The sequence below is a fragment of the Protopterus annectens genome, chromosome 12.part0 (genome assembly GCF_019279795.1).
Source record: "Protopterus annectens isolate FY-2018-M chromosome 12.part0, PAN1.0, whole genome shotgun sequence".
NCBI classification, from domain to species: domain Eukaryota; kingdom Metazoa; phylum Chordata; order Ceratodontiformes; family Protopteridae; genus Protopterus; species Protopterus annectens.
The window spans coordinates 1,116,358,901-1,116,384,933 of record NC_056746.1 but is presented as its reverse complement, the minus strand read 5'-3'; the positions used below and the strand labels follow the sequence as shown (position 1 = coordinate 1,116,384,933).

The window sequence follows — 26,033 nt, the reverse complement described above, 5'->3', positions numbered from 1 at the left end:
CTTTCAGAACTAACCTGGCTTTGATTCTGTTTTGTTGAAAAGGAGTGAGACCAGTTTGTGTATGTCTGTTATTCTCTGATCTGTTAGTCTCGCAGACATGTCTACTGTGTCTAGATTTGCGCCTATGAAGGTAATAGTACGACAAGGCGACAAAACAGACTTTTCGCAATTTATTGAAATGCCTAAGTTTTGACAAATGCGAAAAGTGTAATCCCTGGCCTTCAGAAGGAGATGCTTGGTGGGAGCTGTGAGGAGCCAATCGTCCAAATATGGAAACACCTGGAATCCTTGTCGTCTCAGGTGAGAAGCTACCACTGCCATGCATTTGGTAAACACCCGGGGGGCAGTGGTGAGACCAAAGGGAAGGGCCCTGAACTGAAAATGACTGGTTTCCAGCCTGAAGCGGAGGAATCTTCTGGAGCGTCTGTTCATTTTTATGTGATAGTACGCATCCTGAAGGTCTATAGAGCACATCCAGTTTCCTTTTCCCAATAGGGGAAGGATAGACTGCAGCGTGACCATCCGAAATCTTGTTTTCTTGACTGATCTGTTCAAGATACTGAGATCCAAAATTGGTCTCCAGTCCCCTGTTTTCTTTGGAACTAAAAAGAACCTTGAGTAGATTCCGGATCCTTGCTGGTCTGCTGGAACTGGCTGAATTGCTCTTTTTGCAAGCAGTTTTGAAATTTTCAAAACCGCTAGATCCCTTTGAGCGGGTGGAACATCTGGAAGGGATTTTTTTGACTGATTTGGAACGCGAAGAAAGGGAATAGAATAGCCTTCGGAAATGACGGACTGTACCCACTTGTCTTGAGTCAGGGATAGCCAGGCTTCTGGGTACAGTGACAATCTTCCCCCGACTGCCTCCGAAGGTGGGCAGTCGGGCAACACCTCAGGGATGCTGAAAAGGCTTATCAGAGAAAACTTCTCGATTGCCCTGGTTCTGCGGAGCCCCCCTGCCTCGAGGGCGACGTCTACCATTGTTATTCCCGCCTCTGCCTCTGGCGGGGAACCGACTCTGTGCGTCAGGCGAAGTCCCTTGAGATTGTTTACGGAACCACATTTTCCCACTTTTCTGACCTTTGGGGTAAGGCCTAGAAGGAGTAGAAAAACCAAAGAGAGATGATCCATCGAACGGGGAATTAGTGAAAGACGTCTTGAAGGGGTCCGCAAAATTGCATAGCCGCATCCAGGCATGCCTACGTAAGGCCACACCTGTCCCTGCGGCCCTGCTCGCTCTATCAGCCGCATAAGAAAGGAGGCGCATGGAGGAGTTGGTTATGGAGTTCAGGGTAGCCAGCTGAGTGTTCATCTTATCTTGAAAACCCGCAGCTGTAGGGTCCTTCAACATGTCACTCGCTTCTTTGATCAAGTCCCTTTGAAGACTAGTAAAATGACACAGGTAGTTCAGCGAACGCATAGTAAATGTCGCTGACGAGAACATCCGCTTCCCGTACCTGTCCAAGGACCTAGATTCCTTGTTAGGTGGATGGACAGGTACTGAAGGATCGGCTAGTTCCTTCTTAGTGGCAGCAGCAACCACCATAGCATCCACAGAAACCCCTTTTGTCAAGAACTGTTTGTCTGCTGGTGCCGTTATGAATTTGGAGGGTCTCCTGGGAGTGGGGTCCACTGAATCAGGAGCCGTGCATGCCTTCTTAGCTACCACCTGCATGAGGGGGTCAAAGGGGGGAGACACCCAGGAGGTGGAAGGACGAGAGCCAAACGCCTCAAGGTACACAGATTCATCCTCCGAAGGGTTGAGGGCTGGCCAATTTCCCCTCTGTTTGAGGATTTCCAGAATGTCTGCAAAGGAGACATCTTCAGAAGGGGAACGGGGAACCTCGGAATCCTCTAAATCTGTGTCAGATGTGATGGACTCAGGTGAGTCAATGTGTTTCCTCTTACACTTCCTCTTCCGAGGGGCTCTCTGCCAAATCTGGAGAGGCCTCGAAGAGGATGAGATCCCCACAGGGGTTGCCTGAGGAGCTGGCCCTCGGGGGTCCGGGATGAGGGAGTGAGTCGACTTGACCTGAGGCACCGTAGAGGGAGGGGCGGAGGGAGCCGACTGTGGAGTAGAGCCAGGCTCTAACACACTCCGCATCACCTCGAACGCACCCCTGTCAGGCAGAGCCAGAGGTCCCCGCCCGAGAAGCTGAGAACCTCCCTCGGCACCGACAGTGATGGCTCCGAGGCCGATGTCGGAGCCGAACTCACCAGCGCCGAAGCTCCGAGAGGAAGAGCGGGGTCGGACAAGGGTCCGATGCCACTCACCCCCTCGGAGCCGACGAGGGAAGTCCGGCGCCGAGATTCCTCGAAAGAAGAAATCGGAGCCGACGACGGAGCCGAAGACATCTGTATCGGCTCCGACGCTACCACAGTCTCGGTCCCGACACGCCCCGGCTCCGAGCTCAACGGAGTCGGAGGAGGAACATATTGGACAGGGACAGGCATCGACTGATGAGTCGGGCTCTGAAGCATTTGGGCCAGTGCCTCGGACTTAAGAAGTCGACTCACTACCCTCTGAAGGTCATGATCCGACAGCCTCGATGACCTAGAGGAGTGAGATTTATGGCTCCGTTCAGACAGCAGAGGAGATGCTGGAGCCGAATGAACGGCCAAGGGATGGTGACCTAGATCTCTTCCTAGATGTCGGCTCAAGGTCTGGTCGGAGCCGACAAGGGAATTTAATACCTCGGCTCCAGCCGGAGCCGAGGGAACCACAGAAACTGAACTCATCGGCTCCAGCCGGAGCCGATGCAGACGCAGGTTTAGAAGCCTTAGGTCTCGGCTCAGTAGCTGGAGCCGAGGACCTAGAAGCCTTGGAGGGCTTCCCAGAGACAGAAAGGGAATCCTCAGGCTTAAGTAGACCCCTTAGGATCAACTTGTTCTTTCTTTCCTGCAGGACCCTGGGACTGAAGCCGTGGCATACAGCACAGGAGTCCTGCAGGTGCAAAGGCCCCAGGCAGTAGACACAAGAAGTGTGACCGTCTGTCAGAGACATTTTCTGACAGCACGCATCACACTTCTTGAAGCCTGAGACCTTTGTGTCTTTAGACATCCTAACAAGAAAGTGTAACCGCACACACCCAGTCAGACACACTGATTACACTTATCTTATTTTAAAACTCAAAAATAAAACAATTAACTAAGTTTTAATTAAGAGTAACACACACACACCACTAGGGAATGGGGGAAGGCCTGAAGGGCCGAGGGAGAACTTATAAGTTCTTGTGGAAAGAAACGGGATTTTGTGAAAAAAGGGGTAGAAATCCACTAAACTAAGGGAAAAGTAGTTAAACTTAAAAATATAGGGGTTTAAGTATCCTAAATTACTGAAAATACACTTACCAAGAAGCCGGTAGAAAACCAACACCTCCATCGCTGTAGCGGCAAACGAGATCTGAGGTAACTCTCGCCTAGCATTGTGGGATATAAGGGGAGCCTCGAGCCGGTGAAACCAACTCTCGAGCTTTTAGAGTGGCCGAGTCGGAGCCGAGGTCGGCTCCGAACCCATCCAGCAAGAATGAAGGCGAGATAGACAACTTAACATTCTCCCCTTACAGAGATTTCCGTTTACACATTCGACATTCTGAAGGTTCTCTATTGTCGTATCGACAAATCAGATTCAATGTAGTCTGCTTTCAACAATGCAATATAGACCCCTCAAAGCAACCCTCAATGAGCAAGTGCATTTATTTTCACCTACATAATGCCCCAGGCAGAGGTGGCAACTGTGAACTGGAGATACCAAAAGGCAAAAATGTGAATTTAAACACTGGAGACAAATCAAGGTGGGAGTTGCAGTCAAATTACGGGTTCCGGTGTTCTAGTAAATTGTGCCAGTGGCAGTTACTGCGGGATGGTGGGATAGCAGTGTTCTTTGACTTGTATATTCCCTCCACCCACCCCCAAAAAATGACCCTGACAAAAAATAGATTCTATGTATATAGCGTTTTTAGTACTGTAGCATACTTAATCTGCAACTGTCTTAGATTATCTATTAAAGCTAATTAACTCACTGTTCCTTGAGCTCCATCAATTGTTCCAATCCACTTGAAAAGATTGTCACACTCTGGGAAGGCTGAAATTCCTTTATCTCCAGACATCTGTGAAAATACAGAAAGGTTACTCAGCAGCTGCTCCTACAATGATCAGCATAATGGCTTCCTCAAAAGAAAACTGAGCAGATCACAACAGAAAATGTTGAGCTCCCCTCCTCCTACTTTCCTTCCTCACCACTGTCATACAGCATACACTTTATATACATTCATGAACAGAGTGACACTATCTGTAACACTCATGATCAAACTGATTCCAGCTGGAGCTATTCTGAATCTATTTGTCTCTCACTGCAGGCATAGAGTCTATTTTGTTCCACCATCTATAAAAGGTAGGTGTTCCACAACTTGTCACCCCATCAATGGGGATTTTTGCTCTAGAGGAGCTGCCACTTGCCCTTATGCTACACACCATTTAGTTCTATTCACAGGCATTTTAGCTCTTTAGGAGGATCTGGTTTTAAAATCAGTTTAGTAATCATAATTAAGCAGCAGAAAGCGCTCACATTTTAAACCATAAAATGGAGCAACTCTATGGGATTGTAAACAGCTCTGCAACATGTACAAGTGACCAGTCGCCTTACCTGTAAATGACAATGATCTGCATTCTTAGCTACTATAAATGTTTGAAAGCATTATAGCAGCCAAGGACAGCTTGACCGTCCCTGTAGGAGAAACCTAGAAAGCAGAAACAGTCTCAAGACTGTCTGTATCAGTGGCACAGTGAGGAAGGGCTGTAGCTTGGACAGTCTGCATCTTTCAGCATTTGTATCTTTGCTTATCAAATAGTGGCAGGCAGCCATGTTTCTAAGGCATTTGCTTGACATTTCTAGAAGTGCCTGTGGCCACGTGGCAACAGTACACTACCAATTGCAGCAAACTTTTTTTTTAATTTAAAGGATGGGCCATAGACCGTGATCTTCACACAGGAGGGAATCTGCTCATCTTTTGCTAGGATCACAGCCCACAAACTATTACAAAGAATTTTGCAATACGCAGGTTGAGCTAAAAAAAATACTAAGACACGAGTTAATGAGATCTACTATTTAATAACAAAATCACTAAATTCCTCTACTGACTAATGCACAAATGTCTCAGACTTTTCTCTTTGGCTGTTGTGCAACAAAGTAACCTTCGGTGTGTGTAGGTTTGAGTGGTAACTACAAATGGGTGAATCAATGTTCTGCACTGACAGCAGTGGTAATATCCACAGTCAGTTTCAGACAATATGCTACATTGCATTTACTATTGTAGATCAGTCCACATACATTTAACCAAAATAAAAAAAAAGTACATGTTGGGCCGCTGCAATTCCCCTTCAACTCTTCCAAAAGTTGGTGAAGTATGTGGAACTAAAGCAGTGCTATTAAAACCCACTACAGACTGGATTCATTAATGCCTAAATTAAGTGTACATCATTCTGAGTGAATAGACAACACAAGCATAACCGCCACCTTCTTCCTCCCAATTTTATAGTTTATCTACTGACTTTCTTGCAACCTTAAATACAGAGGGAGCTTCATAAAGGTTACCACAATGTGCAGTCTAATCTGAGTGAACACGCAAAACAAAAACATGTGGTAGGGATGTTGAATACAGACTATATACACTTGTAGGCATTCATGAATCTAGTCCTATATTTTTAAGTTTCTAAATAAAAATGCTTTTCTCCATAAGCTGCATGACTGACATTGCTTCTGAATGTTGGACTGCTTCATTTGGTGTATAGTACCTTTGAGTATACTGGTTCAATAAAATATATTTATATCATTTCAACTGCTTTAACTAAAATATTTAGTCACTAGTGACAGTAACAAGTACACTGCTTGCAAAATATAGGAGAATTTAATGGGTTTAATATCTTTATTCTGTATTGCCACAAGACAGGAGGAAGGGAGAGGTACAAAATATGTCGGGGGAGTGAAAGCGAAAGGAAAAGGAAAGGGACATGGGGAAAATGCCCTGTGACTATCTCCTACTTATCATTGGCTTTGGGGGGGGGAAAAAAGATAGTTGAAGTCTACACAAAACTTTGGGAAGGACGACAAGGATTTAATAAGGGAGGGAAAGGATGCCCAAATTTGGAGAGAGAAAATACAAAAGGCACGATAGTACGTTAGCCCCTGAAGAACAAACGTAAGTTGCATACTCATCGTAATGTTCCATCTGGTTGTTGCCTCATTTGCTCTTCAACCTGTGGGTTTCAGGCCCAATTATCAGATCCGACTTGGTCGCATACTAAAGCTCCACGATCCATAATCTGAGCTTCTCCCCTACCCATAATGCTCCTCTCCTCCAAAACCATCAGATAGAGTTTACTTAACTGATGTTGCTACCTTCACTTGCTCTTCAATTTCAGAAGAACTTGGGAGGCTCTCATGGGAGGAAGATATTCCTGAGCACAGTAGAACCAAAGGAGGCACTGTTCCTGGAAATAATGTCTAGTTTGCAATCAGACAAAGGTATGGCGATTCGACCAGGCAGCAGCTGCACAAATTTCATCAATGGGAAGTTCTGACAAGAATGCCGAGGAGGTGGAAACAAACCTAATAGAATGAGCCTTAATACGACAGTAAGGAAACGTCCCTCGTGGAGTAAGAAAGCTCAATGCTTCTAGCAATCCAATGAGCCAGGGTCACCTTGGAAACAGATTTACTCAACTTGGTCTTAGAAAAAGGAAACAAAAAGCAGATCAGATTTTCTACAAAGTTTGAATCTGTCCAAATAGAACCAAAGCTGCCTGTGCACGTCCAACATACGAAGTTGATACACTCCTCTGTTTTGAAAGTTAGGAGAGAAGACTGGCAGATTGATAACTTGGTTTAGGTTCGCCTCAGAAGTGACCTTGGGCAGAAAGGAAGGGTTAGTACTCAAAGTATCTCTGTCCTTGTGAAAAATCAAATATGGAGGCTTGCAAGAAAGCCTGTAATTCAGACACAGTGGAAGGAGTTAATGGCCGCCAAGAAAATGGCTTTCCAGGTCAGAAACATGGAATCTACCTTTAACTGAAGGTTCAAAAGGAGGCAAGGCTAAGGCTTGCAAAACCAAGGTGACATCTCAGGGGGCAAGAGGCTCCTTGATAAGACAAAGGAGAAAGGCACCTTTTAAAAAGGCCTTGCACAATTTAGATGAGGCTAGAGAAAAGGAATTGTTCTCAATGTGAAAACTGGAAATTGATGCCAATTGCACTTATACCGTAGAAAAACTAGCTCAATTAAGAAAAATAGTAGCCAGGAAATCTAAAACAGCAAGAACTGGAGCTGTAAAAGGCTTCAGATTGTTACGATGAGCTCAAATGCAGAACCTCTTCCACTAGTTTCATTGTGGACTGTCCACGCCACAATCAGCATTTTTCTAATTGGGGAAGAAAGTCAGGGAGTTCTAGCCATTGCTGGAAGTGGAGTAACTAAAATTGATCCAGATGGGAGTGCCCAAAGGGATAAACAACAGATCTGGAGAGGGATCCACAGTCCACGGTGGACAGACCAGATGAGACCAAAGGAAGGGAAACCAAATTTGTCAGGGCCAAAAAGAAGCACTGCGGATCACATGACACTTCAAAATCTGAGCTTTTTGCAGAAATTTAGGAATGAGGGGAAGAGGAGGATAGACAAAATAGACCAAGGGGTCCAAGCATGGACTAGAACGTCTCTCGGTGATTCTCCAAAAAACTCACTGCACTGTTGGAAGTAGACTCAAGATCGCAGCAAGGTTGACCACATCTCTGGGTGATCATATATGCCAGTGAAGAATTCAGAGACCACTCGTGAGACATCAGAATGGTCCCTGCTGAGCCTGTTTGCCAGGATGTTTGACTTCCCCAAAATGTGCTTTGCTATATGAAAGCAGTTGGAAGAGATCTCTCATTGCCACATCCTCATGGCCTCTCGACACAAGTGGCAAGACCTGATTCCTCTCTGCTTGCTGATGTACCAGACCACCGACATGTTTGTCTGAAGTGCAATAGTTCCCGTGGGGAGAGAAGGAAGGAAGGGCTTGCAATGCAAGGAGCACTGCTCATCTCCAGAATGTTTATATGTAAAATGGTCTCCAAGGGAGATCATGTGCCTGTGTCCCAGATAATGCAACCCCCCCACACCTCAACTGAGACGAGTCCATGGTCACAGGGGCCTTGGGGGTGGGGAGGATGAATGGGCAGCCCTGAAGGAGCAAAACCAGCACCAAAATAGGGGAAAGGAGGATTTTAATAATCCCCACACTACAGACCGGTTTCTGCCAAAAGCCTTTATCAATGTGCAAAAGACAATGTAATCATTGCTCTATTTATAGACCATGCTAGTGCTACCATAACCAATCAAAATGCACCTGAAAAACCACAGTAAAAATAACAATAATGAAATAAATATCGTTTATAATATTATAAACGATCATTTAGGACAGGAGGAAATAATTCCCCCTAGTCTGTCAAAGCCTTCTCTTTTTTGATGAGTATATCATGCCAGCCAGCCTTGGAAAATTTGGAACCATGCACCATCAATAATACACAAACTCCAGCAGTGACATGACTAGTGGTGTGTTTGTATAGTGCATTAGTGAGAACCCTATTCCTAAATGTGCAACTTCATTGGTCTAGAAGTCTGTCCCACAAAGAATGCTGGACAGGTGCATACACAGCCAAATACACAACCCAATCACTACCACAACCCAATCACTACTACAACTAATTAATGTATTTATCTGAAAGATCCGAGATGTATTTTTACTAGTAAATTCTTTAGTTTTAACAATGTGTTTACAAAAAGTACAATGACCAGGGGAAACATCCCACCAATCTAGTACCATATATTGTCTGAACTGTATTAGTTGTATGGGGTAGTTGCTTGTAGAAATTGAAAAAATGGCCACCCAAAGTTGCCTCTCTGCGAAATAAACTTCAGCAACATTTCAGATAACCGATCATCCAATAAAATATCGGAATGATGTTGCATCAAATTTATGAATCCGTGTGTATTCCTACCAAATGTAGTTACAAATCCAATAAACATTGGGCCTATGACTGATACGCAAGTAATTCCTTCCAAGGTATTTTACTAACTTCATTACTGATTTTCAATACATGTTGTACGTGTTGGCGAATAGCCACGTTCAACAGATGTCGGATCAGTATAAAAAAGTCAAGTTCTTGATTACTAGAGCATATGTGTCAAATTCGCATATGTTGAGATTCTGGAATGTTTTGAATAATGTGCTTTGGGTGACAGCTGAATACATGCAACAGGTTGTTAGTACGATAATTTACAAAAAACTGAAGTTGTCAGAGTACCATCTGTCTGTTCAACATCACATCTAGAAAGGAAATGGATTGTGTATCAAAGTTCACTGTAAAGTGAATATCCTATTTATTCTCGTTAAGATACTGAACTCACTCCTGTAGATACGCGATATCAGATTTCCAAATCATCCAGCAGTCACTCAAAAACCACCGCCAAATATCAATTTCTTTGATGAATACACTGCGGCTGTTGTCATAAATCATATGTTCAAAGTAGCCCATGAATAAAAAGGCGTAAATGGGTGCGAATGAAGTACCCATAGCAGTACCTTTAAGCTGTAACAGTTTCCACTGAAATAAAAAAACTTTCTTTGTGAGAACATGTTCTGTCAGACAAATTGAACCCAGGGACTATACAAAGATACTTCTCCAAACCAAAATTCCAAATTCCAAAGCCATAAGACCGGCCCAGTGGGGAATACTGGTATACAACGAAGTCACATCGAGACTACATGTCAACCATCCAGGTTCCAGTTGAGTGTCCGATATGATGTTCATATGTTGGTACTAGGCTAGGGCCTATACAAGCCTAGCCATAACAATTCCCTGGATATTTCTTCCCACAATATTTACTTCTCTGGACCCCTGTCTAGCAGGGCAACTGACATGATCCCCGGGGTGAATTTCCATCTCCTATCCAATCAAGGTTCCTTTTGAAGAGGGCCAATGAGGTGCTCTGCTTGACATGTATGGGCAGTCTATTCCAGAGTATGGGGAGTCTCTGGGTCAGGAACCTATCCCTCCAGCAGGTTTTGTTCATTGTGATGACAAGGTTTAGATCCCTAGAGCGTGTAGTTCTGAGGGATTGGGATTTCTTTAAGTGGAGCATGTCCAACAGCTCAAGGTTTTACATGACCTTGTATGTTAAGCAGAGATGGCCTCCGAGTAGACGATATGCCACAGAGTATAGCTGAAGTTTTAGACTGTCGGCATATGGCATCTGCTTTAGGCCTGTGATTCTTATAGTAAGGAATTTGTGGCTTTTCCAGCTGTTGCAGATGTCTTGTGACGTACATACCAAACGGGGCATTACTCTCTATAATGGGTCTGATGAGGGATGAGTACAGTGGGCAATGACCTTTTTTCTGGATGAAAAGCTTAGTGATGTGTGCGCCACATAGAAGGATTTCCTGATTGTTGTGGCAATGTGGTTATGGAAAGTGAGACCACTGTCCACCCGTGTCCCCAAGTCTCTCATCACACTTTCGATGTTTAGTGTACTGCCACCTGTGTGGCAATTCATGGGTACATGTTTTTTTCCAAAGGGGCTAACTATACATTTCTTGGCATTAAGCTTGAGCCCATGGCTCTGACACCAGGCATCGGTTTCTGTAAGGCCCTTTTGTAGAATATCCACATTATTTGGGGATTCAATAAATGGCTCCCAGTTTGCAGTCATCTGCAAACTTTGTTAGCCAGAGTTCCCTTAGTGTTGGCCTGTACTTCAAAGAAGTAGATGCCAAACAAGACTGGTCTCAGGACTGAACCCTGAGGTACTCCACTTGCCTGGAACTGGATTTGGAGTCTGCTACTTTTACAGTCCAGTCTGGGTTCTATCAGTAAGTCAGTTGGCAACCCATCGAGTGACGTAGGGATTTATGCCCAGCTCAGTACGTTTATCTGTGATTCCAGAGTGGGGGGTGGTGTCGAAGGCTTTGGCGAGGTCCGGATAGGCTGTGTGGACCGCCTTACCCTCATCCACAGCTCTGGAGACTGATTTGAAGTAGTCAATCAGGTTAAGGAGACAAGATTGGCCCTTCACAAACCCAGACTGGGTGGAGTCCAGTGTTTGAAGGTTGCCAACGTCTTTGTTTATAAGTTCCATGATTATGCGTTCCATGCCCTTGCAGATCAGGCTCGTCAGACTGATGGGATGGTAGTTCCCAGGATCCAAGGTGGATCCCCCTTGTGGAGTGGGATAACTGTAGCTGTGCACCACTCAGTGGGCACGAAGCCTGAGGTGAGGCTGTGATTAAACATAACACTTAGGTGAGGTGCCAGTTTATTTTGTAGTTCATGTAGTACACAGCCTGGGATGTCATCTGGTCCCATGGATTTGGTATCGAGATGGGTCCTTTAGGGGGTGAGGGGGTGAAGTTGGCACAATCTATCTGCCAGGATATTGGCAATATCCTTGGGATCAGTATATTTAGTAACATTCTGTTGAAGCCGAGAGCAGATCTGAGCATTGCCATTTAGATTCTTGACATAACTATAGAATGCCTTGTGATTAATCTTTGGCAATTTTATTTTTTAACTAGCTTTTGAGGATTTAATGAGGGATCTCAGCTTCTTACCGAGGCTGATGAGGGAGTTTTTTTGCATCCTGGGATTTTCCTCTTCTGCAACAGTTTCTTCCTTCTGTTGTATAGTTTGTTTACAGCAAGGGACCACCAGATTGGCTTCCTTTTTTTGGAGGAGAGCATCTTTGTTCTATTTGGGATGGCACGAGTGGATGTGCTCGTACAGTGCCTTAGTATAAGATTCTGCGGTCAAACTTTCAGATCCCGTCTGCATGGGCATCATGTTACTTCTGACTTCAGTAGCATGAAGTTGGCTTTGAAGAAGTTTTTTTTAAGGAGGTTTCCTTACTGGAGGGTGGGGGTGGGATGTGGATGTCAAGGATGATTTGCTTATGGTCAGACCTGACCAATGAGGGGGTGACCACTGGTGTGGAGCATCTCCCATGTTGGTAATGACCAGGTCTAGGATATTGGAGCCCCTGGTGAGACAATGGATTAGTTGATCCAGGGCATTGGAATTTATGAATTCCAAGAACAGTTGGGAAAAGGAGTTGGTACCAGAGTAGTTTTCCCAGTTAATGGCAGGGTAGTTGAAATCGCCCAGTATTAGGGTATTTCTACTTAATATTTTCCAGTATGTTTAGAAAGATGTAGTGATAATCTTGGGGCATGGTGGGGGATCTGTAGCAAGCTACAATTTGGATTGCAGTCTTACCTAGTGTTAGTTGCACCTGGAGAATTTCAGATGTATTGTGTTGGGCAACTAGCCTGGAGGTGTGAATATCCTTGGTGAATATGGACACTCCTCCACCTTTAGTGTTTCGGTCTTGGTTTTGTGGCCATAAAGTGTGGTAAGGGTTGTAGCCTGGTATTGCAGGGGTGCTCTCTGGAGCCTTGAGCCAAGTCTCCGTTACTGCACAGATATCAATGTTCTCCATTTTTATGAGTGCCTCAAGAGATTAAGAAATTCTGCTGTATCCCTTATTCTAGCCCTAACTGCCTTCAATAAAGGTCTCAAATATTTAGTCAGACAGAAAGTGTCAGTGAACCCTTCCCAAAAACATGGGTCGGCCCGGTGGAGTGTTGATGTTTTTGTGTATTTTGGGGAGGAGGTACAAATACTGTGGCAATGGATCTTTAACTTTAACATTTTGTCACAAATGATTCCCTCACTCACAGCGATGTCCAGAAATTCATCAATTTTATTTTGAATCTAGATGTTGGATCAATAGATATTGCCACGTAAAATCTACCATCCAGAAACTGCTTTATTTGCTTCAGCAGCATGCATGGACCAGTCCCCATCACTACTGCAGACCCACCTTTATCCACTTGAATAATGACTAGATTTTTATCCCTACGTAATTTATATAACACCTGCATCTCTGCCTTAGTAAGATTTGGAAGGGAAAAATCCTGGATACTAAAACCAAAATGTAATTCCTCAAGAATACATTTTTGAAATATGTCAACATATTTATTCATAGGAGGGATGAAAGTTGAAGGATGGAATTTAAATCCAGGTTCAATGGATTTGTCCTTGACTATTGTTCATATTACTGAAAAATAATTTAAGATAAAGTAGTCTACAAAAGGCCAGTAAATCATCAACAAAAGTGCTTTCAGAAACAAAGAATGCAGGAATGAAATTTAAGTGTTTATTCAATAGCCCATATTCCGATTCAGATAATACAGCAGATTAAATGTTTGACATTGTTGGTACTTGTTTCGGTTCCAAAATTTGCAACATCGCCTCCAGAGTAATGTTTGGATTGGCGTTTGTATTTATGTTGGAGACCCACCCCCCTCCTTCTACCCCTAAAAGGGGTTTTGCTGCCATCTTGTTCCACATTACCCCCCCCTCCCCCCAGAGGATAAACTCCTCCTGTGGGCTGGTGAGGTTTGGAAAGTATCAATTTCTGTAGCTGTATATGAAGAGGATTCTTCCCCTGAAGTATCACTGTTGAACTTTGAGAATAGATTTCTTCCTCCTTTTTTGACCCAAACGAGAAAAAGAAGTTATGTACTCACCATAACGTTCCACCTGAGCAGGTAACTTCATTTGTCAGCAACCTGTGGGCATCGGATCCAACCCTGGATCCAAGCCGGCAGCTTTCCAAGCTAGAGATCTGAGCTCCAAGCTCTTCCCCCTTACCCATAATACCCTGCTACCTCCCTCCAGTCCTCAGATTGAGTTTGCCCAATTATCAGACAGCACCAAAAAAGCAAAACCTGAACATCCTAACCGGATACCTACCAGGAGTGAATCACTTATTCAGGTAACGAACTACAGGGGGGGGTCGGTTGCTGACAAATGCTACTCAAATGGAATGTTATGGCGAGTACATAACTTCTTTATCTGAAGTAGTTAACATCATTTGATCAGCAACCTGTGGGACAGAGTCCCCAGCTACCAAAAAACTTGGGAGGTACTCAAGGAAGAATATTCCGGAGCAACTGCAGAGCCAAAGGCTGCCCTCCCTCTGGATATCAGATGTAATTTTTAATGTGAAATAAAGGTATGAGAGGAAGCCCAAGTAGCCGCAGAACAAATGTCATCGAAGGGTACCCTTGACCAAAAGGCAGCAGAGGTAGCCATAGAACAGGTAGAGTGAGCACGAACCCCCACGGGCTCAGGCCGACCAGAAATTTTGTACGTGAGCAAAATGCAGTGAGATATCCACCTAGCTAGAGTCACCTTCGTTACTGGTTTACCCAAGGATGGCTTAGCAAAGGAAACAAATAGCTGCTCCGACTTATGAGAGGCAGCTGTTGTGTGCAAATAAAAGTGCAACTGTCTATGCACATCTAACGAATTAAGTCTGTACTCCTTGGTCTGGTAGTTAGGGAAGAAAACAGGCAAATTAATGGATTGGTTGAGGTTAGTCTCAGAAGCCACTTTAGGTAAAAAGGAGGGATTAGTCCTGAGGGGTACCCTGTTCTTATGGAAGACAAGATACGGAGATTTAGTACAAAGGGCCTGAAGCTCCGATACCCTTCTAGCTGAGGTAAAAGCAAACAAGAAGGCAGTTTTCCAAGACAAATACTTTGAGCCTGCAGCTTCTGTTGACTTAAAGGGGGGGCCAGTAAGAGCCTGGAGGACTAAGATTAGATCCCACGAAGGAACCGCATTCTTAACGGGAGATCTTAAAAGTGCCGTTCAAGAAGGTCTTACAGATCTTAGAGGAAGCTAATGGACCAAGATTGTCTCCGATGTGGAAGTGGGAAATGGCTGCCATTTGAACCTTCACAGTTGAAGAACTGGTCCCCTGATGAAAAATGTGGGATAAGAACTCAAGTACTGCTGGAATGGGAGCCGTAAAGGGGTCCAAATTCCTATGCCTGACCCAGATAGAAAAACGTTTCCATTTACTGTAGTAGACTTTCTTGGTAGAAGGCTTATGTGCCGCCACCAGGATGGATTTAACTGCAGATGAGATGCTAGGAGTCCTAGCCACTAAGGGAACTGGATCAACCAAGCAGAAAGCTTGAGGTCATCCAGGTTCAGAGCTTTCAATCCCGAAGGATGAGAAATCAGATCCAGAATGGGGTCCAAGGAGGAGCTAGGAGATGAGACCGCAGGTATGGGAACCAGGTTTGACGAGGCCAGAATGGGGCTATGAGGATAACCTTGCTCCCCAACTGACGAGCTTTCTGCAAGAATTTTGTCATTAACTGGAAAGGAGGATAAGCATAAAGAAGACCGGATGGCCAAGCATGAACTATAGCATCTCTGGGGCTCTCCCCCGGTAGAGGGATTAGAGCAAAAAACTCGCTGCACTTTGCTTTCGAAGGCGATGCAAACATATCACAGCAAGGTTGACCCCATTTGAGGAAGATCTGTTTCACTACCAAGGGGTTCAGAGACAACTCGTAAGGCGAGACAATAGTTCGACTCAGCTTGTCCGCTAAAATGTTGGACCGACCCAGGATATGCGTTGCTAGCAGAAAACGGTTGGTGGATATCGCCCACTCCCAAACTCTCATGGCCTCGCGGCAAAGGGGATAAGACCTGGTCGTCGTCGCCCCCCCCCCACCGTTTGTTGATGTACCAGGCCAGTGACATGTCTGTCTGAATTGCAATAGTCCCTAGAGGAAGAAGGGCACGTAGAGCTTGCAACTCTAGAAGCACTGCCCTCATCTCCAAAACACTGATATGCAGAATGGTCTCTGTTGGGAGTCCACATGCCTTGGACTGTTCTGCCCATGTAATGCCCCCCCCCACCCTAGGCAAGAAGAGTCAGGGGTCACCGTGGCTTGGGGTAGAGGCATCAAAAAGGACCGTCCTTCCCAAAGGTCTCGGGAATGGAGCCACCAAAGCAGAGAAGCAAACCCTTCTGAGCGGAATCGGGGAGCACAACAGATGTCGAAGGATGGACCACTGGACCTGGAAGGTCCATTGAAGAACTCTCATGTTCAAGTGGGCTAGGGGTGAAAGGTTGATGGCCGCCGCCATAGACCCTTCAGGACCAATTCCGCTGGTGGGGCGAAGACTGTAGAAGAGCGAAGACATGGAGAGTTAGGATGCGGAGTCTGACGTCAATGCGGCCTTTGAAGCATGTCTATTCTGGCCCCTATGAAGTCCAGGACCTGAGCAGGCTGAAGGGACAATTTTTTGTAATTTATAGTGATCCCCAATAGGTGGGCTAAATGCATGAAATAATCCCTGGCCGAGTATAGTAGATGCCTGGTGGGAGCGGCGAGGAGCCAGTCGTCCAGGTAAGGAAAGAAGCATATTCCCTGAAGCCTCAGGTGGGCAGCTACAACCGCCATGACCTTGAACACCCTGGGGGCTGTGGTGAGGCCAAAAGGGAGGACCCTGAACTGATGACTGGCCCCCAACCGAAAGCGGAGAAACCTCCTGGATCGCCCGTTCATTAGAATGTAATCGTACATATCCTTGAGGTCTATGGAGCACATCCAGTTGTTCTCCTGCAGAAGGGGTGAGAATAGATTGAATGGTGACCATCCGGAATTTCTCCTTGGCAATGGACAGGTTCAATGTAGACAGGTCGAGAATTGGCCTCAATTCCCCCGTCTTTTTTGGCAACAAAAAGAACCTGGAGTAATTGCCTGATCCGGGCTGGCCTGGGGGGACGCAATGGATGGCTGTTATCTCTAAAGCTGTGGCCTCCCTCTGATTGGGTGGGACATCGGGGAGGCGCCCCAACTGAGGGGGAGGATTCACAAAGGGAATAGAGTAACCTCTGGATATTATTCGGAGCACCCAGCGATCTGTCGTGATGGACTCCCAATGTGCTAGGTGTTTTGAGAAACGCCCCCCCCCCCCCCGACTGCCTCCAGAGAGGAGCAGTCGGGCAACCCCTCAGGGTTGCTCTGCAGGTCGGTCGGAAAAGGGTTCCCTCGACCCGAAATTCTTCACCCCCCCCCCGCCTCTGGGCCAGCGTCCGCCTTGTCCTCCTCTGCCTCTGAAGGATGAAGGGTCCGGAGCGAAACGGGATTGTTGAGATTTCTGGAACCACATCTTTTGTCCTCTCTGGTGCCTGGAGAAGTAACTTTGAGGAGCCGAGAAGCGAATTCCGACGGCAGACATTATCCAGTCTTTCTCGCTCTGGAGTAGCGTATTGCGAACAGTCTTGCCAAACATAGAACTGTCAAAGGGAGCGTTCGTGAAGGACACTTTGAAGGGTTCCGCAAAATCGCTAAGACATAGCCAGGCATGACGCCGTAAGGCGATGCCTGCTGCGCTGGCTCTAGCCGCCCCCTCCGTGGCATGGGAGAGAAGCCGCATAGAAGTGTTGGATACCGACTTGAGGGGCCATTCATTCCGAGAAGGTTAGTTTGTCCTCTGCCAACATGGACTCTGGGGGTGACCCAGCATACTCTTAGATCCCGCTAAAGGCAAACCACATGTGCCAAGTAGTTCAGCGCCCTTACAGAGAAGGTGGCTGAAGCAAACATTCACTTTCCAATGTGGTCCATCGTCGGAGACTCCTTGTCGGGAGGATGTACTGAGGAACTATCCCGTGCCAGTTCCTCCTTGGTGGCAGCCGCCACCACCAGGGCACTAAGGATCTTATCTGGTCTCCTGGGGATCGGCTCTACAGTGTCCGGCTCCTTCCACGGCCCTGGTAGTTATAAGATCTACTAGGGGGTCGGCCGGAGGGGACATAGAAGAGGTAGATGGGCCTGCGTCAAATGCCTCCAGAAACAGACTCAGAGGAAGGTTTTTGGGCTGACCACCCCCCTCTAATGCGCAGCATCTCCATGATGTCTCCAAAGGAGATGTCCTCAGGGGTGGCCTGGGGGAACCTTCCCCTTCATCCAATTCAGTGTCTTCCGTGAGGGACTCAGGGAGTCCAAGTGCCTCTTTTTACACATTCGTGTGAGGAACCTCCTCTGGGGGGGGGGGGGGGTGCTGTCCTAGGAGGGCTCACCAACCTGGTCCTGTTCCTCCACGACATCAAAGGCCGAAGGTGAACCGCTCTCCCTAGGATCAGAGAGCAGCCCACTCGAATCAGACGTGTGGATCGGCGCCAAAGCGATCGGACTCTAAAGAAAAGTGTGCTCCGACCGCATTGGAGCCGAAGACACTCACCCCTCCGGATCAGAGGCTCGGCTCACAGCCCCGAGAGCTCGGATCTGATAAAGGACCAGACAAACTCTATGGTACAAGCGAAGTAGCGATTACTATTGGTGCCGACTCCCCGGCTCAGACACTACCCGGATCAGACTGCTCCGAAACCCAATAATGGATCGGAGAAGGAGCAATGGGGGCAAAGAAAGGGGCTGAGCTCCCCCCCCCCAGAGGAGGGGGAGGCAAGAGCACTCCCATCCACATCTGGGCCTGGAGGAAGCAACGCATCATCCAGTCTATGCCTGCGTCCGAAAGGCTCCTCGATCTAGAAGTCGCCGAGGCTGGCTGGGAAGGCCGCTTCGAACTCGAAGGTGACCGGGTCTCCTCCTCCAGTGAGAAACGTGGAGAACGGAGACGAAAACGGGAAGACCCGGAGACCTTCAAGGGAGAACAGAGCTGCTTAGCCGGCGGGGCCAAGGGGGCAGAATTGGCCCGCCGCTTGTGGCTCTTCTGCCTCTCCCTGTCTTTTCCCTTTTCTCCCTCTCACCTATCCTTCTTTCTGGAGTTCCCCTCTCCCTGGGACACAGTGAGAGTTTGAGTCCCGGCCAGGGGAGCAGGAACATTTGGCTGAACAGCCGCGACTGGTGACACTGAGGGAGAGGAGGAAGAAGCAGAATCCGGGGGCAAAAGGCCCGCAAGGATTAACTTGGTCCTTCTGTCCCTCAAAGCCCAGGAGTTAAAGGCAACACAGATCTGGCAGCCTGATGACAGGATGAGCCACCCCCAGGCAAATAACGCACAGAGTATGGCCATCGGCTGGGGACAGCTTATGGCCACACAGCCTTCGGCCATGATAACAACACACACCCTCACACATAGACAAGGAGAAAGGAAAGGCTAAGATTAACAGACTACTAAAACAATTTTAGCTAAATAAACTAAGGGAGCAGGGGCACAGACACTTAAGTTTGAGAAACAAAAACCGAGCAAAAAACCCTATTAAAATCACTCACAAAACGCCAGGAGCTAGTCACTCATGCTTCAAGAAGTCGCGGCAAATGAGATCTGGGGACTGGAGGGAGGTAGCAGGGTATTATGGGTAAGGGGGAGGAGCGTGGAGCTCTGATCTCTAGCTTGGAAAGCTGCCGGCTCCGATTCGGGGTCGGATACAATACCCAAAGGTTGCTGATCAAATGAAGTTAACTACTTCAGATGCCTCAGTTTTGGCAAATTTAACACTTAACTTGTTCAAAAGGCCGACCCTGACTGTAATCCTTAAAGTCCCCATTAAATAAATTTACGGAGCTTACTCTCTCAACTCTCTCAAAAACTGGTAGGTCAGCACCTAGTTTTTGCAAACTATTCTTATATATAGATGAACCCTCAGACTGTTTGGCTCCCTGACAAATAGTTGTAATTTCAGAAATTTGGGTTTCAATTCTGCGTTCATAGAAACTCCATAGATGTGTTTTGTTGTATATTAGACCAAGCAGGGAGCAACAAATCAGGTTGCCCCACCAGAGGCTTAATCCGAATTCTTAAGCCCTTAGGTGAGATCCCTTTTTCAATATATGCCCTAAAAAGCTTAACATGCCAAATATTGGATCTCAAAGTGTTCATATTCCTATAAAGTCCATCAAAAATGGATATACATCCATTATCTAGGGATCGATTACCATTAATAACTTGCTCATTACCCTTGGATAAACCAAAGACTTGGAGATCTTCTTTATCTGCCAACAAACCCCTCAAAATGTTGACAAGATCCATGTGGGGTCTAAATAAAATACCTACAAGAAACTCAAAGTCCTTAACCAAAACTGCAGCAGCAAAATGACCCTGATCTAGCTCCAGCAATGTAAAATATGTGGAGTATACCAAAACAATTCACACTCTACCAAAATGTTACAGAATGAAATGATATATGTATATATCCCATAAAACAGGTCAATAAAACCTGCAATATCTTAACATGTATACATATATGCACAGTTACAACATAAAACAGAATAGGCAAGCAGACCCAGCTCAAGAAGAAATGTTAGTTAATGCAAGACCAATATACTAACCCAGAGTGATTAATAGGCACACAAATATCACTTGTAGATAGACAACATAAAAACAGATAAAGCACTTCAAGATATAAACCTTTGCATCCTGTTAACACCCCAGTATAAATGTTGGAAATTGTTTCACTGGACCCAGTTCTAAACCAACATAAGTCTTGTAACAGTTATATCAAAAAACAATAAGTTCCCTATCACTGACCCAAAGAGAGTAAACTAAAAGGAAGCAAGCCACTCCCTCTTTATGCACCATTAAACCACAAAATTGCGTCCTATAACCTACGTTGATAAAATATGCTACCAGGGCCAAAACCATTTATAAAATGACCCAAGCTGTTCACATGAAGTCCAAGTCCCCAGTCCACACTAAAACACAACCTGATAAGAGTTCGTAGAAGGCCAATGTCCTGACGTATCAGCTGAAACAGAAAATCTTCACTTACTGTTTGATCCGTAATAAATCCACAAAGTAACCATCACTGCTCATGTTGTAGGTTATACTGCATCCACGCTGAACAAATGCAGCCCAACACAGTTTGTAAAAGACACCGGTACTTTTGCAGAGTACAATATATCCAAACCAAAAAAAGGGAATTACACCGTATTCCACGAATAACGCCACCAATGTTCATAGAGGTGATACAATTATGCATACGAACAGATCCTCGACTGGAACAAAGTAAACTCCAAACGATGAAGACCAAAATACAAAGTATGGTGTACCAATAATGCCCCAACACATGGAGCACCAAATACAGAAACCTTCTCCGCCAAATGGCGCCAGCAGAGTGGAGAAACCAGTAAATCCAATGAGCAAAACCTCCGCTTGGACGGCAGGTGCAAAGGCTCAAAAAGTGAATCAGCAAAACAAAACAGCCAGCACCAAAACAGGGAAAAGAAGGATTTTAATAATCTCCACACTACAGACCAGTTTCAGCCAAAAGCCTTTATCAATGTACAAAAGACAAATGTAATCATTGGTCTATTTATAGACCATGCTAGTGCTACCATAACCAATCAAAATGCATCTGAAAATCCAAAGTAAAAATAAAAAAAATTAAATAAAATATTGTTTATTATAAATGATCATTTAAGCCAGGAGGAAATAATCCCCCTAGTCTAACCAAGCCTTCTCTTTCTTGAGTATATCATGCCAGCCTTGGAAAATGTGTAACTATACACTTTTGTCAATAACAAACAAACTTAGCAGTGACACAACTAGTGGTGCGTTTGTATAGTGCATTAGTGAGAAAGCACAGCTGTGTACACTTACCATAAATGTAGATGTCAGAGTGTATTCAGTGTTGCAGTCATCACACTTGAGTTATCTGCCTGCAGGTAGCCCTCAGTCTGCCCGAATACCAGGAGACATAGTATTTCTGCATCCGTTGTCGTTCCAGGACTGACGTCAGGGGTATAAAAACAGGAAGCACACACCATTACATCAGTTTTTCTTGCCCCAAATGTCAGGAGCCCCCCAAATAGGGAGCTAAGTTAGGGTGGGGAAACCATCACCAGTAAAAAGTAAATACCAATACCCATACCCTTGAAAGGGGTGAGTAATAGCTATACAGAGGAGAGAAAAACAAAGTGGGCTGGAAGGAGGGAAACCAGGACTGCAACAGTGAATACACTCAAACATCTACATTTATGGCAAGTGTACACAACTGTATTATGTTCTTCATGTTTCACTGCTGCAGTCATCACACTTTGGTAGATTCCAAAAGCTGAAGGGTGGAGGCAGTCAAGAAGAGCCTTGCAGGACTGTTGTAAAACCCCATCCTGGATTTGTAAGGGATAGGCAGGTGAGAATGCTTGGTGAAGGTGTGTACAGAACTCCAGGTAGCAGCTTTCAGGATGTCCCTGGGTAGGGACTCCCCTGAGGAATGCTGTAGAGGTTGCCCTAGTGGAATGTGATCGGACCCCCTGAAGGTTTGGTTTCCCATGGTGCTTGTAGCAGAAATGTACGCAGTGTGCTACCCATTTGGAAATGGTTTGTTCTGAAATGGCCTTGCCCTATGCCCCTGGTGCAAAGCAGACTAGTAACTGGTCAGATTTCCTGAAGGGCTTAGTCCATCAAGGTAGAATCTGAGCTGTCCGTGCACATCCATGGAGTGCAGGATCCTTTCCCCTTTATTCAGAGGATTAGGGAAGAAAGTTGGCAAATGGATTGGTTGAGAGCCACACTAGACACCACTTTAGGCATGAAGGAAAGGTTTAGTCCTGAGGGAAACCCTGTTAGCATGGAAAATAATGAAGGGTTCCAGTGCCATAGTGCTTGTAGCTCAGACACTCTTCTAGCTGAAGTTATGGCCAGAAGCAAGGCTGTTTTCCAAGAGAGGAATTTTAACTCTGCTGACGCTGCAGGTTCAAAGGGGAAGTGTAAGGTTTTCTGGTACAAAGTTAAGGACCCAAGCAGGGGTGGGTGCTCTCCTTGGCAACCTTAAGTGGTTTACCCCTCTCAGGAACTGTTTGATAAGAGCGTGACAGAAGAGAGGTGGCTCAGTGTTGTAATGAGCCGAAATGGCAGAGGCATGTAGCTTAATGGAGAAGGATAGGCCTCTGTGGAATAGATCTGCTAAGTAATCAAGGATTAGAGGCAGGGAGGGCAGAGTTGTGCTCTCTCCTTCAGACTGAATCCAGCAGTACATTTTCCACTTATCAGCATAGGATTTCCTTGTACTGGGTCTTCTGGCTTCAAGAATGATGTCCAGCATCTGCTTGCTTAGGCAGATTACTGGGGGAGAATTCAAGGAATATGCCAGGCTGCAATATTTAAGGTTTGCAGTTGCAAAATCTGTCCCCCTGCTGAGAGAGCAGGGTTGGGTTCTGCTGTAGGTGCCAGGGTGGGACCGGTTGACAGGCTGTGTAGGAGTGGGTACCAGTGCTGGCATGGCCAGTCCAGGGCAATCAGAATTGTCCTTGGTCTGTCCCGTCTTATCTTGAGTAATACTCGAGAGAAGGGGCAGGGGGGAAAAGGCATAGATTGAGAGATTTACCCACTGAAAAGATAGGGCATCCACTTTCCAAGCCCTGCTGCGAGGATTCCTGGTGCAGAATTTGCTGAGCTGGTGATTGCAGGGGTAGGCAGAGATATCCACCTCTGGGGTCCCCCATTTCTGAATCAGACTGTTGAAGGTGCTGGGCTCTAATTGCCACTTGTGTGGGTCTAGGAGATTTCTGCTCAAGTAATCTGCCAGTGAGTTTTGTTTGTCTGGCAGAAATTGAGCTTGCAGATGGACTTGCATGTCCAAGGCAGTGTTCCACAGGGCCATGGCTAGCTTGCAGAGTGGGTAAGAGTGGGTTCCCCCCGCTTGTTGACGTACCACATAACTGTAGTGCTGTCTGTTTTTATTAGCAGGTGTCCTGGTGAGAGTAGGGATCTGAAAGCTGTCAGAGCATGCTGCACAGCTAGCATCACTTTTTGGTTGATGTGCAGATGAATTAGACTTAGGCTCTAGTGGCCCTGAATGTACTCTGTCCATGTGTGCTCCCTAGGCATAGTCTGATGCGTCTGCGGTTAGGGTCTGGGCGGTGTGGGGTTGAGTAAAGGGCAGTCCCTTGTTGTGGTTGCACGCTGCTGTACACCAAAGAAACTATGTCCTTAGACAGGGTATGATAAAAATGACAAGGTCCCGAGAATGTTAGCACCAAGTACCACTGAAGTTTCCCCATATGCAGTCTGGCATATGGAATTAGTAGGATGGACAAGGTCATGAACCCAAAGGCCTGCAGGATTTTCCTTGCAGATAGCTGGGTTCTGGTGGCCATTTGAGTAAGGATGGATGAGGTCATGAACCCCAAGGCCTGCAGGATTTTCCTTGCGGATAGCTGGGTTCTGGTGGCCATTTGAGTAAAATAGTCCGTCAGATAGACTTGTTTTTCTGAAGTGAGGAATGCCATCTGGGATGCTGTGTCCAAGCTTGCTCCCAGAAATATAATCTTTGGAATGGGGACTAGTTTTGATTTCTTTTTGTTGATGGTGTACACCAGGGATGTTAGTTTTTTTTTACAAATGTCAGGTGCTGCAACAGAATTTCCTGACTGTTGCCTGAAATTAAGTGGACGTCCAAGTACAGGTAAATTTGAATATTTCTCTGCCTACAGTAAGCAATGGCTGAAGCCAGCCATTTTGTAAATACTCTAAGAGCAGTGGATAAGCCAAAGAGAAGTGCAGAGAACTGACAATGCATAGATCTTGTCCTGAAACGTAGATATTTCCTGCATGACTTCCTTATAGGGACGTGCAGATAGGCTCCTTTCAAGTCTAGGGCGACTAACCAGGCATCTTCGGCTAGCATAGGTACAAGCTGCTGCAGGGTGAGTATTTTGAATTTTGGTACCACCAGGAAGGTGAGAATTAAAGATCTAGGATTGGGTGCCAAGAGCCCTCTTTTTCTGGGTATCAGGAAAAGTCTGGACTAGAATCCTTTACCTATGTGTTCTGCATGAACAGGTTGAATTGCCCTGATAGGAGAGCAGGGATTGATCTTGGTTTTGTGCCTCTACGCATTGGTTTGGAGGAGGGTCTGGGAACCCTTTTGGGGGTGGCAGAGTGGAAGTAAAATTTGCACCCCTAGGATACAATGTTGAGGATCCATCGGTCTTTCGTGATGGACATTCAGTTTTTTGCATGAAGGGCAAGTTTTCCTCCTACGGGCACAAGCAGTTGGGCAGAGGTGGGGAGTGGAGTAGAGAAGTCATTGGGAATTCTTTCTGTAAGGGGGTGGCTTAGCACTCCCTGCTTTGGAGGTGGAGGCGCTCCATTGCTTAGATCTCTACATATACTGAGACTGTAGTCTGGGGGGGGGGGGTCTGTTTTCCCTGGGTCTACTTTGAGATGGCCTTGAGGGGGCTGGAAAGGACCAATGTTTCAATGGTAATGCTTACTGAATCTAGGAGGTTGTACTTGCAAGAATTATTTGACTGTCTGCATAGATTTAGCTTTTCCTTCCATCTTTTTAAGAACCTCTTCTGCTTTGGTGCCAAACATATTGTCCTTGTTCAAAGGAGCGTCTAACAACCTTAATTTGACATGGGTCTAGCAAGGTCTGCTCCTTAAGCCAAGCATGCCTCCTCAGTACAGAACCAGCGACTGCTGCCCTGCAAGATGCTTCTAGGGCATCAAAGCCACACTGCAATGTATGCTTGTTGACTTGACTTGCAGAGTGCATAAGCTTTTGCCATTATTTTCTGCAGTCTGTAAAGGTAGCTATTTTTTGCTTAATAAGTTCCAGAATAGGTTGTTGTTACTTCAGCATGTGAAAGTGACAACTCAAAGCCCTAATGGCGAGAGTTACAGAGGTATATACTTTCTTGCCCCATTTGTCCAAAGCTCTGGAATCCCTGTCCGAAGGGGTGGGCTTCTTGGCTGTAGTTGCTTTGAAACCTTTAGGCCCCTGGGAGATAATCTCTGGGTCAGCAGTAGGATTTTTGAAAAGGAATTTGAGAGTGTTAGATACTCTGTAGTACCTGTCTGGTTTCCTAGGAGCAGGAGATAAAGTATCAGTAGTAAGACTGGATTCCATAAAGGCATCATCCACAACCTCTAGGACTGGGGGTATTGCTAAAGGCCTACGTTGTGGCAAATCTAGAAATTCTCAGAGTCGCTTTTTAGATGGAGGATAATCTTGGAATTCCCAATGGAAATGCTCTCTTAAGTATGTAATGTTTTACCAAAAGAAAAGTCCTCTGGATGAGAGGCAGAGGGAATGGATTCCTCTGCATCTGAATCCTCTATCTGATTATGAAGACATGCCCCTGAGTCGGACTCTTGGCCTGTTGAAGCTGCTGGGGGGACAGGTCATTTACTCTTAGCAGGGGGGGCTAACT

The 26,033-nt window shown here is 45.9% G+C and overlaps 1 protein-coding gene across 1 annotated transcript in view; it reads right to left on the bottom strand.

The window, feature by feature from the left end:
* Positions 1-26,033, bottom strand: part of UBE2C (ubiquitin conjugating enzyme E2 C) — a 384,880-nt gene that overhangs the window by 268,237 nt on the left and 90,610 nt on the right. The window contains exon 3 of the mRNA XM_044088999.1: positions 4,023-4,109. Coding sequence (XP_043944934.1) covers positions 4,023-4,109 — 87 coding nt within the window. The remainder of the gene's footprint in view (positions 1-4,022; positions 4,110-26,033) is intronic.